The 12213-nt window shown below is 40.3% G+C and overlaps 1 protein-coding gene across 2 annotated transcripts in view; it reads left to right on the top strand.

The window, feature by feature from the left end:
• Nucleotides 1-12213, top strand: part of RFC1 (replication factor C subunit 1) — a 78144-nt gene that overhangs the window by 61927 nt on the left and 4004 nt on the right. For both annotated transcript variants that reach the window (XM_010384428.1, XM_010384423.1), the window contains exons 15-23: nucleotides 1427-1541; nucleotides 3233-3324; nucleotides 3504-3641; nucleotides 3782-3877; nucleotides 3998-4096; nucleotides 5957-6111; nucleotides 6220-6337; nucleotides 8943-9088; nucleotides 11797-12010. In XM_010384428.1, coding sequence (XP_010382730.1) covers nucleotides 1427-1541; nucleotides 3233-3324; nucleotides 3504-3641; nucleotides 3782-3877; nucleotides 3998-4096; nucleotides 5957-6111; nucleotides 6220-6337; nucleotides 8943-9088; nucleotides 11797-12010 — 1173 coding nt within the window. The remainder of the gene's footprint in view (nucleotides 1-1426; nucleotides 1542-3232; nucleotides 3325-3503; nucleotides 3642-3781; nucleotides 3878-3997; nucleotides 4097-5956; nucleotides 6112-6219; nucleotides 6338-8942; nucleotides 9089-11796; nucleotides 12011-12213) is intronic.

Genomic DNA, 12213 nt, shown 5'->3' with positions numbered 1-12213 from the left:
CTATGAGCGAGGCAGCGTGCTAAGCACGTGGGTGTATTATAGATAACAAAAACATGTATTCTAGACTCTGAAAGTTGCAAATATCTTAATGCCCTTGAATAATTCTATGTACTGAATAATTTTCTGTACTGTCATCATCCACACATGTGAAATGAAATAGGCTTAGGGAGGAGGGTAGAGGCCCAGTTTTCACCCAGGTGGCGCGACTCAGGGTTCTACTCTTCAGCACTGTGTGGTCCTGCCTTTGTTCCTGTTGTCTCTATTGCTGCTGAATCCCTGTAGACAACAGGAGAACTTGACTTGCTTAGGTGCTAGAGCAAATCAGAGTTCATGTGTTGGTATCAGAATGATGAAATACCAGATTAGAAATTTATTGCTGGATTTCTCAATCCTCTGCTGCATAAGCTTGTGGTTTGTTTTGGTATTTGTTGTATGCATCTGCATAAAATTTAAATAAAAATTTATCTGTTTTCACTGTATTTATAAACATTAATGAAAAAGCAAAACAGTATTTTTTCCCTAGTCCCTACAGTTGTGAACACAACTCTTTTTCTCCCTTTATTATTATCATATTTTTTACAAATTAAGGCATAAGCTGATCAGTTTTGGAAAATGAATCAGAATAACTTGAATTTTCCTGATTTCAGAGGAAAATTGTTTATTGGGATAGCGTCATGACAAAGAATGATTTAACTTTATAAATTATCTTAGGATTACTTTTTGGTATCTTATTTTATTTTTTTGTTTTGGGACACAGTTTTACTCTGCCGCCCAGGCTGGAGTGCAGTGGCACGATCTCGGTTCGGTGTAACTTCTGCCTCCCAGGTTCAACTGATTCTCGTGCCTCAGCCTCCCAAGTAGCTGAGACTACAGGCACGCGCCACCACACCCAGCTAATGTTTTGTATTTGTAGTCGAGATGGGGTTTCACCATGTTGGCCAGGCTGGTCTCAAACTCCTGACAACAAGTGATCCATCCACTTTGGCCTCCCAAAAGTGCTGGGATTGCAGGTGTGAGCCAACACACCTGGCCGGTATCTTATAATAGATTAATTCTGTGTCTGATATTATTGTTGGGATTATTATATTTAATTCTTTTTTTAGGACTTTTAGAAGTAAATTTAGTAAAATTGCTTGTTTGAATATACTCTTCCAGATTAGTGATTTGTCAGCTGAAGTTTTGAGACCAAATTTATTAGTATTTATATGTGTATGTTATATGTATGTATATGATATTCTAAAAATGTCTAATATTGTAAGGCATAGTATAGTTAATCTCATTGTCTGTTAGTATCATACTTCATATTTTTACCTATGGTTTTTTATGTGATGTTTGTACCTTCTGTCTTTCTTAACTGGCCTTTCTTGGCGGGGGTGGTGGAGTTAATTCGTATTGTGCCATCAGTGGTTTCCAATATTTTGATTAGGAATTGGGATACAGCTACGTGGAACTGAATGCAAGTGACACCCGGAGTAAGAGCAGTTTGAAGGCGATTGTTGCTGAGTCACTGAACAATACCAGCATCAAAGGCTTTTATTCAAGTATGTGGCTTTTTGAACTGCTGTTGTTGTTATATAAGAAAAATATGTTCATTTCAATGTTCAGTAACCAGTGTTGAACACAGGTTGTGTGCCAAACACCCTACTAAATTCTGGGGCTAACGAGAGAATAAGAAAGTCCTCTGACATCATTCTTATGGGGTAGACCTTTCGTAGGTCTTGGAGGTTTCTGAGAATGTGATAAAAATGTGTACATGCACATATTTATGCATTTTTCATGTGATTGTAGAGGATTCACTGGTGAATCCTGTAAAGAGAGAAAGAAAATAAAAAAGCTGTATGTAATACAGTGTGACTTATTACTCCATTACCTTATTAACCTCACCCTGTGTACGTGTGTAATTAGGTATGTAATACACAGTGAGGTAATAAGGCCAGCAGATGAAGAAGTAATTATGCTTGGGGCATTGAGTAAAGGGGTGATAATTGTTTTGAAAGACCTCAAAGAATGAGAAAGAAAACCATTTGGAGGTGGAAGAGGTCATTGCAGGCAAAGGTAGTAGAAGAGAAGACAGTGTGCAAATGCCCACTGTGTTTCAGGTTGTAGCTAGTGGTCCTGTATGCCAAAGTTCATGGAAAATAAGATGCTCAGGTTAAGGACCGCACAGTGCCTGTTTAGAGTCGTCATCTATGGTGTGTTGTTTTGTCACCTGAATTTTTGGTGCCTTCACGTTGTTCAAAAGAATTTGCTCAGGAAATGTCACTCTTAGACATGGCTGTTGGGAGGGTGGATTGGTACTACTCTGGAGAGCAGTCTGGCAATATTTCTCAAATTACACATACCCGTTAGGCCAGAAATTCCAATTGCTGGAATTTAGCTATTATTTTACTTATATATGTGCAAACTGGCATACATATGCCATATAGATAAGGATAGTCATTTAGTACGACATCATAGAAAAAAGCTTGGAAGCATCCTATATATTTCATTAATGGTGATTAAGTAAAGTGTGATACAAGTGTAGGATGGAATATTAAATTGCCTTAAAAAATGAAGTGTTCTATATCTTTATTCAAATGAAGTGTTCTATATCTTCAAAGAATGAATCACCAAAATACATAAAATGACAAAACTAGCCGGGCATGTTGGTTCACACCTGTAATACCAGCACTTTGGGAGGCTGAGGCGGACGGATCACCTGAGGTCAGGAGTTCAAGATCAGCCTGGTCAACATGGTGAAAACCATGTCTCTACTAAAAATACAGAAATTAGCCGGGTGTGTTGGCGTGCGCCTGTAATCTCAGCTACTCGGGAGGCTGAGGCAAGAGAATCGCTTGAACCCTGGAGGCGGAGGTTGCAGTGAGCCAATATCACGCCATTGCACTCCAGCTTGGGCAACGAGTGGAACTCCATCTCAAAAAACAAAACAAAACAAAAAACTCAGTTGTATATTTTTATGCACATATGTGTAGAATATCTTTTAAAGGACACGTAAGAGACTGTTGTTTGTCTCTGGGAAGGGAATTGGGGTCTGCAGGGGAAGGGGTGGCAGGAAGAGTTTCTCTTTGCTGCATATTCTTTTTTTTTCTTTAGCAACACTGTAGCCCGGTGCTGCATATTCTTGTAGCTTTTGAAGTTTAATATCTGTTACATAATTTTCTACAGAGCAGCAGTTTTTGAGCAATTGTTATTTTGTTTTTGTCTCATCCCATTGCTCCTCAACCTGGGTCAGATGGAGCAGCCTCTTCAGTAAGCACGAAACATGCTCTCATCATGGATGAAGTAGATGGCATGGCAGGCAATGAGGATAGGGGAGGAATTCAGGTAATTCAAGTGCTGTATGTTTGCAGTTTCACTATTGATAATTTAGATTTTTAAAACATTGTCATTCTCTCATGGCAGTCAAGGCATGTTGCTGAGGAGATTTTTAGAACCTAAATTACCTTGTGTGGTATTTGTCATTTTAAAAATAATTATTCTTGTGTTGCAAACTTGCCTTTCAGGAATTAATTGGCCTGATAAAACATACTAAAATTCCCATTATTTGTATGTGCAATGATAGAAATCATCCCAAGATTCGCTCTCTGGTTCATTATTGTTTTGATCTTCGTTTTCAAAGACCTCGGGTTGAACAGATTAAGGTATGATGATTGAAATTTTTTTCCCATCATACTAGCCTATTTATTTAAGGGCCAATTTTTAAAAGTACCTGATAAATATTTTTAAAATATCTGATTATATGAGTTAAAATCATTGAGGACTCCTCCCTTGTCAATTTCAGGGTGCTATGATGTCTATTGCATTTAAAGAAGGTTTAAAGATTCCCCCTCCAGCAATGAATGAAATAATTTTGGGAGCCAATCAAGATATCAGACAGGTAAATTAAATATATATTATGTAACAGTTGATTATTTTTAGGTAATGCTTTCAATCTTGTAAGGGTGGGGAGCAACAGGATTTTCCTATCTTGACGTTGTCTTATTTGTGATTCTTTTAGGTTTTACATAATCTGAGTATGTGGTGTGCACGAAGTAAAGCATTAACCTATGACCAGGCCAAAGCTGATTCTCTCAGAGCCAAAAAGGATATCAAAATGGTAAAATAAATTTCCATGTCTTAGTTACTTTCTTAAGTCAAAACACTTCTTGTTCGGTAGGTAGCTTGATAGAAATAGTTATTATAGTTCCTTGATATGCCTGTGGAATCCAGGGATATATAGTAAGAAGTACAGACAGCTGCTAAAAGTGTTTCTAATTCAAATGAATTTTTTCTCAAAGATTGTCAGTGTCTATTATAAATTTTGAGAAAGGGATAAATTTTAAATTATACTCATGCTTCAGCAATTATAAAATGGCTTTTCCAGAGTTCCTTATGTTTGACTTTCATGTTTGGAGTGTTTTTGCACTGTTCAGAATAATCCATGTCAAATGGTTTAGTGTAATGACCTCTCTGAAACTAGAGGTATGTGTCAGTTACCTCTGTGTTGTATTTTACCTAGTTGCTAATCAGAATTTATAGTTAGAGCAATGATTAAGCAGGTTCTAAAAAAGTTAATACACTTTCTTGTTTATTTAAATTTTCAAAATTTTTGGTAGAGACAAGGTCTCTCTGTGTTTCCCCGACTGGTCTTGAATTCCTGGCCTCAAGCGATCCTCCTGCTGTGGCCCCCAAGGTGCCGGGATTACAGGTGTGAGCCACCATGTCTGGCCTATATGCTTTATTTTTTAGAGCAGTTTAGGCTCAGGAGTTTGAGACCAGCCTGGCCAACATGGTGATCCACACCCGGCTTATGGATTCAAAATTGAGTGGAAGGTACAGAGAGTTCTCATATACTTGATGTCCCCCTCACACGCACAGCCTCTCCCACTGCCAGCATCCCCTACCACAGTGGTATATCTGTTATAATCGATGAACCTACAGTGATACCTCATTATCACCCAGAGTCCATAGTTTACATTAGCATTCCCTCTTGGTGGTGTACATTGTATGGTTTTGACAAATGTATAATGACATGTATTCATCATTATAGTATCATACAGAATAGTTTCACTGTTCTGAAAATTCTCTGTGCTCTACCTGTTCATTCTTCCTTTCTTCTCTCCTCCCTACAACCCCTGGCAACCACTGATCCTTTTACTGTGTTTATAGTTTTGCCTTTTCCAGAATGTGGTATAGTTGGAATCATGTAGTATGTGGACTTTTCCAATTGGCTTCTTCCACTCAGTAGTAGCATAGAAGGTTCTTCCATGACTTTTTTTTTTTTTTTTTGAGTCAGAGTCTTTCTTTGTCACCCAGGCTGGAGTACAATGGTGTGATCTTGGCTCACTGTAGCCTCCGCCTCCGGGGTTCATGTGATTCTCTTATCTCAGGCTCCTGAGTAGCTGGGATTTGTACAGGTACCTGCTACCACACCTGGCCAATTTTTTATTTTTAGTAGAGACGAGGTTTTACTATGTTGGCCAGGCTGGTCTCGAACTCCTGACCTCAAGTGATCTGCCCACCTCAGCCTCCCAAAGTGCTGGGATTACAGGGGTGAGCCACCATGCCCAGCCCCCCCATGTCTTCTCATGGCTTGATAGCTCACTTCTTTTTATTGTTGAATAATATTACATTGTGTGAATGTACCACAGTTAAATTGTTTATTCACCTACTAAAAGGACATCTTGGTTGCTCCCAGCTTTTGGTAATTATAAATAAAACTGCTCATAAACATCCATGTGCAGGTTTTTGTGTGAATGTAGTTTTTAATTCACTTGGGTGAATACCAAGAAGCGTGGTTGCTGGATCGTATGGTAAGAGTATGTTTAATTTTGTAAGAAACTACCAAACGGTACAGTTTTGCATTCCCACCAGCAATGAATGGAGTTCCTTTTGTTCCGTATCCTCGTTAGCATTTGGTGATGTTAATGTTTTGAATTTTGGCCATTCTAATAGGTGTGTCCCTCTTTTTTTTCAGGGCCCATTTGATGTTGCCCGGAAAGTGTTTGCAGCTGGAGAGGAGACTGCTCACATGTCACTTATGGACAAGTCAGATCTCTTTTTTCATGATTATTTAATAGCACCCCTCTTTGTCCAGGAAAATTACATACATGTGAAGCCTGTAGCAGCAGGGTGAGTGTCCAGAGCTGGTGAGAGGCATGGTTAATATCCTCCCAGCACCGTGAAGGAGGGACCTGGGGTGTGGAGAGTGAGATAATCCAGACTGATTCTTCCCTGCAGGGGTGACATGAAAAAGCACTTGATGCTTTTAAGCAGAGCAGCAGACAGCATATGTGATGGTGACTTAGTGGACAGCCAGATCCGGAGTAAGCAAAACTGGAGTCTTCTGCCTACGCAGGTGAGCAGAGAGCTCTCCCTAAAGTGCAGACTCTGCTTTACTGAAAAGAGAACTAAATAGCTTTTAGCTCCTGTACTTATTTTATTTTATTTTGTTTACTTTATTTTTGAGATCGAGTCTTGCTCTGTCGCCCAGGCTGGAGTGCAGTGGTGCGATCTTGGCTCACTGCAAGCTCTGCCTCCTGGGTTCAGGAGATTCTCCTTCCTCAGCCTCCTGAATAGCTGGGACTGCAGATGCCTGCCACCATACCCAGCTAATCCTGTAGTTATTTTTTTTTTTTTTTTTTTTTTTTTTTTTTTTTTTGAGACGGAGTCTCGCTCTGTCGCCCAGGCTGGAGTGCAGTGGCCGGATCTCAGCTCACTGCAAGCTCCGCCTCCCGGGTTTACGCCATTCTCCTGCCTCAGCCTCCCAAGTAGCTGGGACTACAGGCACCCGCCAACTCGCCCGGCTAGTTTTTTGTATTTTTTAGTAGAGACGGGGTTTCGCCGTGTTAGCCAGGATGGTCTCGATCTCCTGACCTCGCGATCCACCCGTCTCGGCCTCCCAAAGTGCTGGGATTACAGGCTTGAGCCACCGCGCCCGGCCATCCTGTAGTTATTTTAAATACTAGATAAATGTTATGGCTCTTGTGGCAAAAATACAGTCTGTTACAGATTATAGTACTCTGTGGTAACTCTTGTCTGTTTCTTAACCTGGCCTTATGTTTCTTTTTTCTTTCTTTCTTTCTTTTTCTTTTTCTTTTTTTGAGACAGAGTCTCGCTCTGTTGCCCAGGCTGGAGTGCAGGCGTGCGATCTCGGCTCACTACAAGCTCCACCTCGTGGGTTCATGCCATTCTCGTGCGTCAGCCTCCTGAGGAGCTGGGACTACAGGCGCCCGCCACCACGCCCAGCTAATTTTTTGTATTTTTGGTATCGACGGGGTTTCACCGTGTTAGCCAGGATGGTCTCGATCTCCTGACCTCGTGATCCGCCCGCCTCAGCCTCCCAAAGTGCTGGGATTACAGGCATGAGCCACTGCGCTCAGCCCAATCTGGCCTTATTTATCTATATTTCAAAAATTTTTAAATGTAAATGGATACATAGAAATAGGAATGTTAGATTTTGGTTGTAAGATGTGAATCAAAAGTTTCATTTGCTGTGTTTTAACTTAAGAATCCTTGTTTTTTTATTTTTGGTCATTCTTGGCTCTCTCAGGTGGTCACTGAGTAGCGGCTCCTAGAAGCAGTGCAGCTAGGGCAGGCCAGCAGCCGTGTCTCTGATGCATTCATTCAGATTTTCGTCTTCCTTGCTAAAAAAGCAGTTTTATATTGGGTACTATATTTAGGTTGAGATCTTTAACTCAAAACAGAATTTGGTAGACATTTGTAATTAAGAGAGTTATTTGTTCTTTTTGACTTTTGTATAGTTATACAGGATTATTGGCCTGAGTAATAAAATAAGCAAGGCACTTCCAGAAGGCCTAATGCTTCTCTTGATTCTACCCACACATTGCTTGAAAACAAGAAACAAAATTTCATTCTGGAGACACAGAACTTTTTATTTTTATTTTTGAGACAAGGTCTCACTCTGTCACCCAGACTGCAGTGCAGTGGTGTGATCATGGCTCACTGCAGCCTTGACCTCCTGGGCTCAGACGATCCTCCCGCCTCAGCCCTGCAAGTAGCTGGGACTATAGGTGTGTGCCACCATGCCAGCTAATTTTTGTATTTTTGTAGAGGCGGGGTTTCACCATGTTGGCTGGGCTGGTCTTGAACTCCTGGGCACAAGTTGTCTGCCCATCTCCCAAAGTGCTGGGGTTACGGCATGAGCCACTGCACCTGGCCCAGAATCTTTTCTTTTATATTTTGTGTGTTTAGTTTTGTTTACTTAATAATTGTACCTCAAAGGCATAATGTTTTAACACAGGAATACCTCAATGTACAAAAATACTTCCAAAAGTGTTCTCATAACAAAAAGTTAGAGAAAATCTCCAGGTCTAGCAGCGGGAGAATGATGATGATGAATCCTCTTAAGGAAGTAATTATAGCCTTTAAAACTATTTGCAAAGATTGTCTAATAGGAAAAAGTGCTTGTGAGGGAATTACTAGAATAAGCAGTATACAAAATTTATGTAGACTATAATTCCAGTCTTTAAGAAAGTGAAAACGCTGGACATAGAAGACATCTAAGGATACATTTTTAAAAAAATTTTCTCAAGTGCCAGTTTAATGGACTCTAATCATTAGTCTTTCTATGCTTTAATCTACCTATGCTGTCAATCATTTATGTTAAAAACCATCATATCCCTCTTAAGTAATTATTTGCCGTGATGTTGTGAGGTAACTGGTATGTTGAGATTAGTTGCTTGAGGAGGCTGAGTTGGCGAGATGATCTACCTGTGAGCCATAACACGTCGGATCAAGGTGTGTACCACAGTCTGTTGTTTTCTCTGGGAGAAGTTTCCCGTACCAACAGATCAGAGTTAGAGAAAGCATCTGACTGGCCTGTAGGTAGGTATTTGGGACAGTGTTGCTTTATCTTCCATAGACTGTTTGGAAGCCAGTAACTGTTAAAGAAGTAACTTTGTACTGAACATAAATTCTGGACTGCAATTGATTTTTTTCAGGCCATTTATGCCAGTGTTCTTCCTGGAGAGTTGATGAGAGGGTTCATGACCCAGTTTCCCACCTTCCCGAGCTGGCTGGGGAAGCACTCGTCTACAGGCAAACACGATCGTATTGTTCAGGACCTGGCCTTGCATATGAGTCTCAGGTAGGTGGGATTACTCTGTTTCGGGTATTTTATCGATTTTGATGTATTTGGCCTTTATCCAGTAACAATCATGTGAGTCAAAAGATTTGTGTTTTAGTTTTTATTTTATTGCTAACTAGATGAATGATCCTAGATAAGTTCCTTATATTTTACGGGCCTGAGTGTTATCATCTATAATCAGTATAACACTTGTTTTACCACTTAAAAGGATACTTTGGAGAATAAAATGGTAGATGTCATAATTTAAAATTTTAAAGACTGCATAAGTCTGAGATGGCACTGTTATTGTTATTATGCCTCTCACTAGTGGGAATAGCTTCCCAGCTTCAGAATAATTAATCGGAAAATAATTGAACTATTTAAAGAAACAAACTGTTTTTTACCAATTTTCTCTAGTAGTAAACTGACCTAGTCATGTGGGATTGGAAATAACAGTTTAGCATGCAATAGGAGGAGGCTGCTCACATCACTGAAAACGAATGTGCTTGGAAAAGTTTAAGGAAGTTCAAAAATACTTGCATTTGGTACAATTTTGTTGAACTTTAGAAACTTGGAAAATGTGCATACACATAAATATTATGGATTCTTCTTTTTTTTTTTTTTTTTTGAGACGGAGTCTTGCTCTGTCGCCCAGGCTGGAGTGCAATGGCCGGATCTCAGCTCACTGCAAGCTCCGCCTCCTGGGTCTATGCCATTCTCCTGCCTCAGCCTCCCGAGTAGCTGGGACTACAGGCGCCCGCCACATCGCCCGGGTAGTTTTTTGTATTTTTTAGTAGAGACGGGGTTTCACCGTGTTAGCCAGGATGGTCTCGATCTCTTGACCTCGTGATCCGCCCGTCTTGGCCTCCCAAAGTGCTGGGATTACAGGCTTGAGCCACCGCGCCCGGCCTCTTCTTCTTTTTTGAGACAGGGTCACACTCTGTCACCCAGGCTGGAATGCAGTAATGCGATCTCTGCATTATAGTGAATTCACAATTTTTAAAGTAAATTAAGACCTCCCTACTTTTTAACCCAGATCAAGTCACTGAACTTTTTTGTAGGTCTGTTTCTCTTCTTTAAAAAATGCAAGTGTGATCTTATTATTGGTTCGTAACCTTTTTGGGGTCATAGGTGCTTTTGAGAATCTGAATGCTTTGATTTTTATGCCCCCGACAATGCACAGATCCACAAAGAAAACACTTTTACGGGAATTAGATTCCTGAGGTTAAGAACACTTGGTTTAGGTACACTAAATGGCATCTTTGACTTTTCTGTGAGTCTACTAGAAAATGATGATGCTGTAAACATTGTAGGAGAACAGTTTTGGAAATGGTTTCATGATTTTTGGTGGTAGTATGGTTTAGGGACTCACACTACTTCCTTTAAGTTCTAGCGTGCTTAATTATGGAAGACAATGTAGAGGAAATGGATGAAATTGAAATAGGAGAGTTTTAAATACTCTTTGTCTAGGTAATAGTTGCGAGGGTGAGTCTAGATTTCTGATCAGGAGAAAAGCTGTGGCTTCTTGTGGTTCACACATTCAGTTACTTGAAGGCAGGAGCAGGACCCATAGATAATTTGTAAAGAATCATTTCTTTCTGCTTCTGATGCTGGTTCTGATACCAACAGCTTTTGAGGTTGCTTGTTTAAAATATGTATACAGACTGGGCGCGGTGGCTTAACGTCTGTAATCCCAGCACTTTGGGAGGCCGAGGCGGGCGGATCACCTGTCAGGAGTTTGAGACCAGCCTGGGTAACATGGTGAAACCCTTTCTCTACTAAAAATACAAAAAAAAAGTAGCTGGGTGTGGTGGCTGGTGCCTGTAATCCCAGCTACTCGGGAGGCTAAAGGCAGGAGAGCCTCCTGAACCTGGAAGGTGGAGGTTGCAGTGAGCTGAAATTGTGCCACTGCACTCCAGTCTGGGCAACAAGAGCAAGACTTCGTCTGAAAATAAATAAATTAAAAAAAAAAAAAAAGTATGCGTATAATTGCCTGGTTTGAAGATAGAGGCAGCTGTGTTGGAAAGATTTAGGATGGTGGCATTTGAAATATTATTTTGTTCAGTAGCTTTCTGTCTTTAAGAAGTGACAACATTTAAGAGAGAAAGAAAGTCATTTTATGATAACATTCTAGTTCTCAGCAGACCAGAGACTGTTTCCCTAAACCTTCCTCTGGCCAGTGTGGATCACTTTTTGATTTTGTGGGAACACTCTGCAATTTTCTTAGATTTGGGGAAAAACCAGTTCTAGAACTGAAGATTTCAGAGTAGCGGTTAGGAAATGGTGAGGGAAACATTCATATATGATTTTGTATGTTATAATCAGAGACCAAAAGGTGTTATACACATTCACACACTTGAGATAGGGAATTTCATTGCCTTCTACTGATGCTTTTAATATTTTGGAACTTGGAACGAGTCATATTTATGAACATAAAGAAACATCCTGTTGCCTGGGCCTTAAGAGTAGGGTAGAATCCACATTTGTTTTTCAGTCACTGATGTGGGTAAGTAGAAAACTTCCTTTGGGCATGTGATGTGTACCCATTACCCTCATGCTGTGGTGCTGGGCTTTCCAAACTACACCAGCTGGCTGTCAAGTAGTAGGCGTTCCATTCAGCATTATTGAAATTGGATTGAACTCTGCCTGATTAACTCAGTGCTGGTATGCACAGTATGACTTGAGTTGATACTCTGCTGTTGACTATGTCTTTTTTGTTGTGGTTTCAGAACTTACTCCACCAAAAGGACCGTTAACATGGATTATCTGTCACATCTAAGGGATGCACTTGTACAGCCCTTGACCTCACAAGGAGTCGACGGGGTACAGGATGCTGTTGCACTTATGGACACATATTATTTGATGAAAGAAGACTTTGAGAATATCATGGAAATTAGCAGCTGGGGTGGCAAACCTAGTCCCTTTTCAAAGCTGGATCCCAAGGTAAATCATGTCACTCACTGGTTCTCCATCACTTTCTAATACCAGGTTTGTACTGACAGTCCTTCAGAGGTGTTTTAGATGCTTTATAAAAAGATTTACTTCTTTTTCCCCTTAAATGCTTGTTGCTTCTTATGACCTATATTTTCCATAGATACTATTTGAATGCAGTATTAAGAGTAGACTTCTGGACTTGACTTTACAAT

This window comes from Rhinopithecus roxellana, chromosome 2, assembly GCF_007565055.1.
Source record: "Rhinopithecus roxellana isolate Shanxi Qingling chromosome 2, ASM756505v1, whole genome shotgun sequence".
Classification (NCBI taxonomy): domain Eukaryota; kingdom Metazoa; phylum Chordata; class Mammalia; order Primates; family Cercopithecidae; genus Rhinopithecus; species Rhinopithecus roxellana.
Note: the sequence above shows the minus strand (reverse complement) of the source record. Positions and strands in the feature narration are given on the sequence as shown.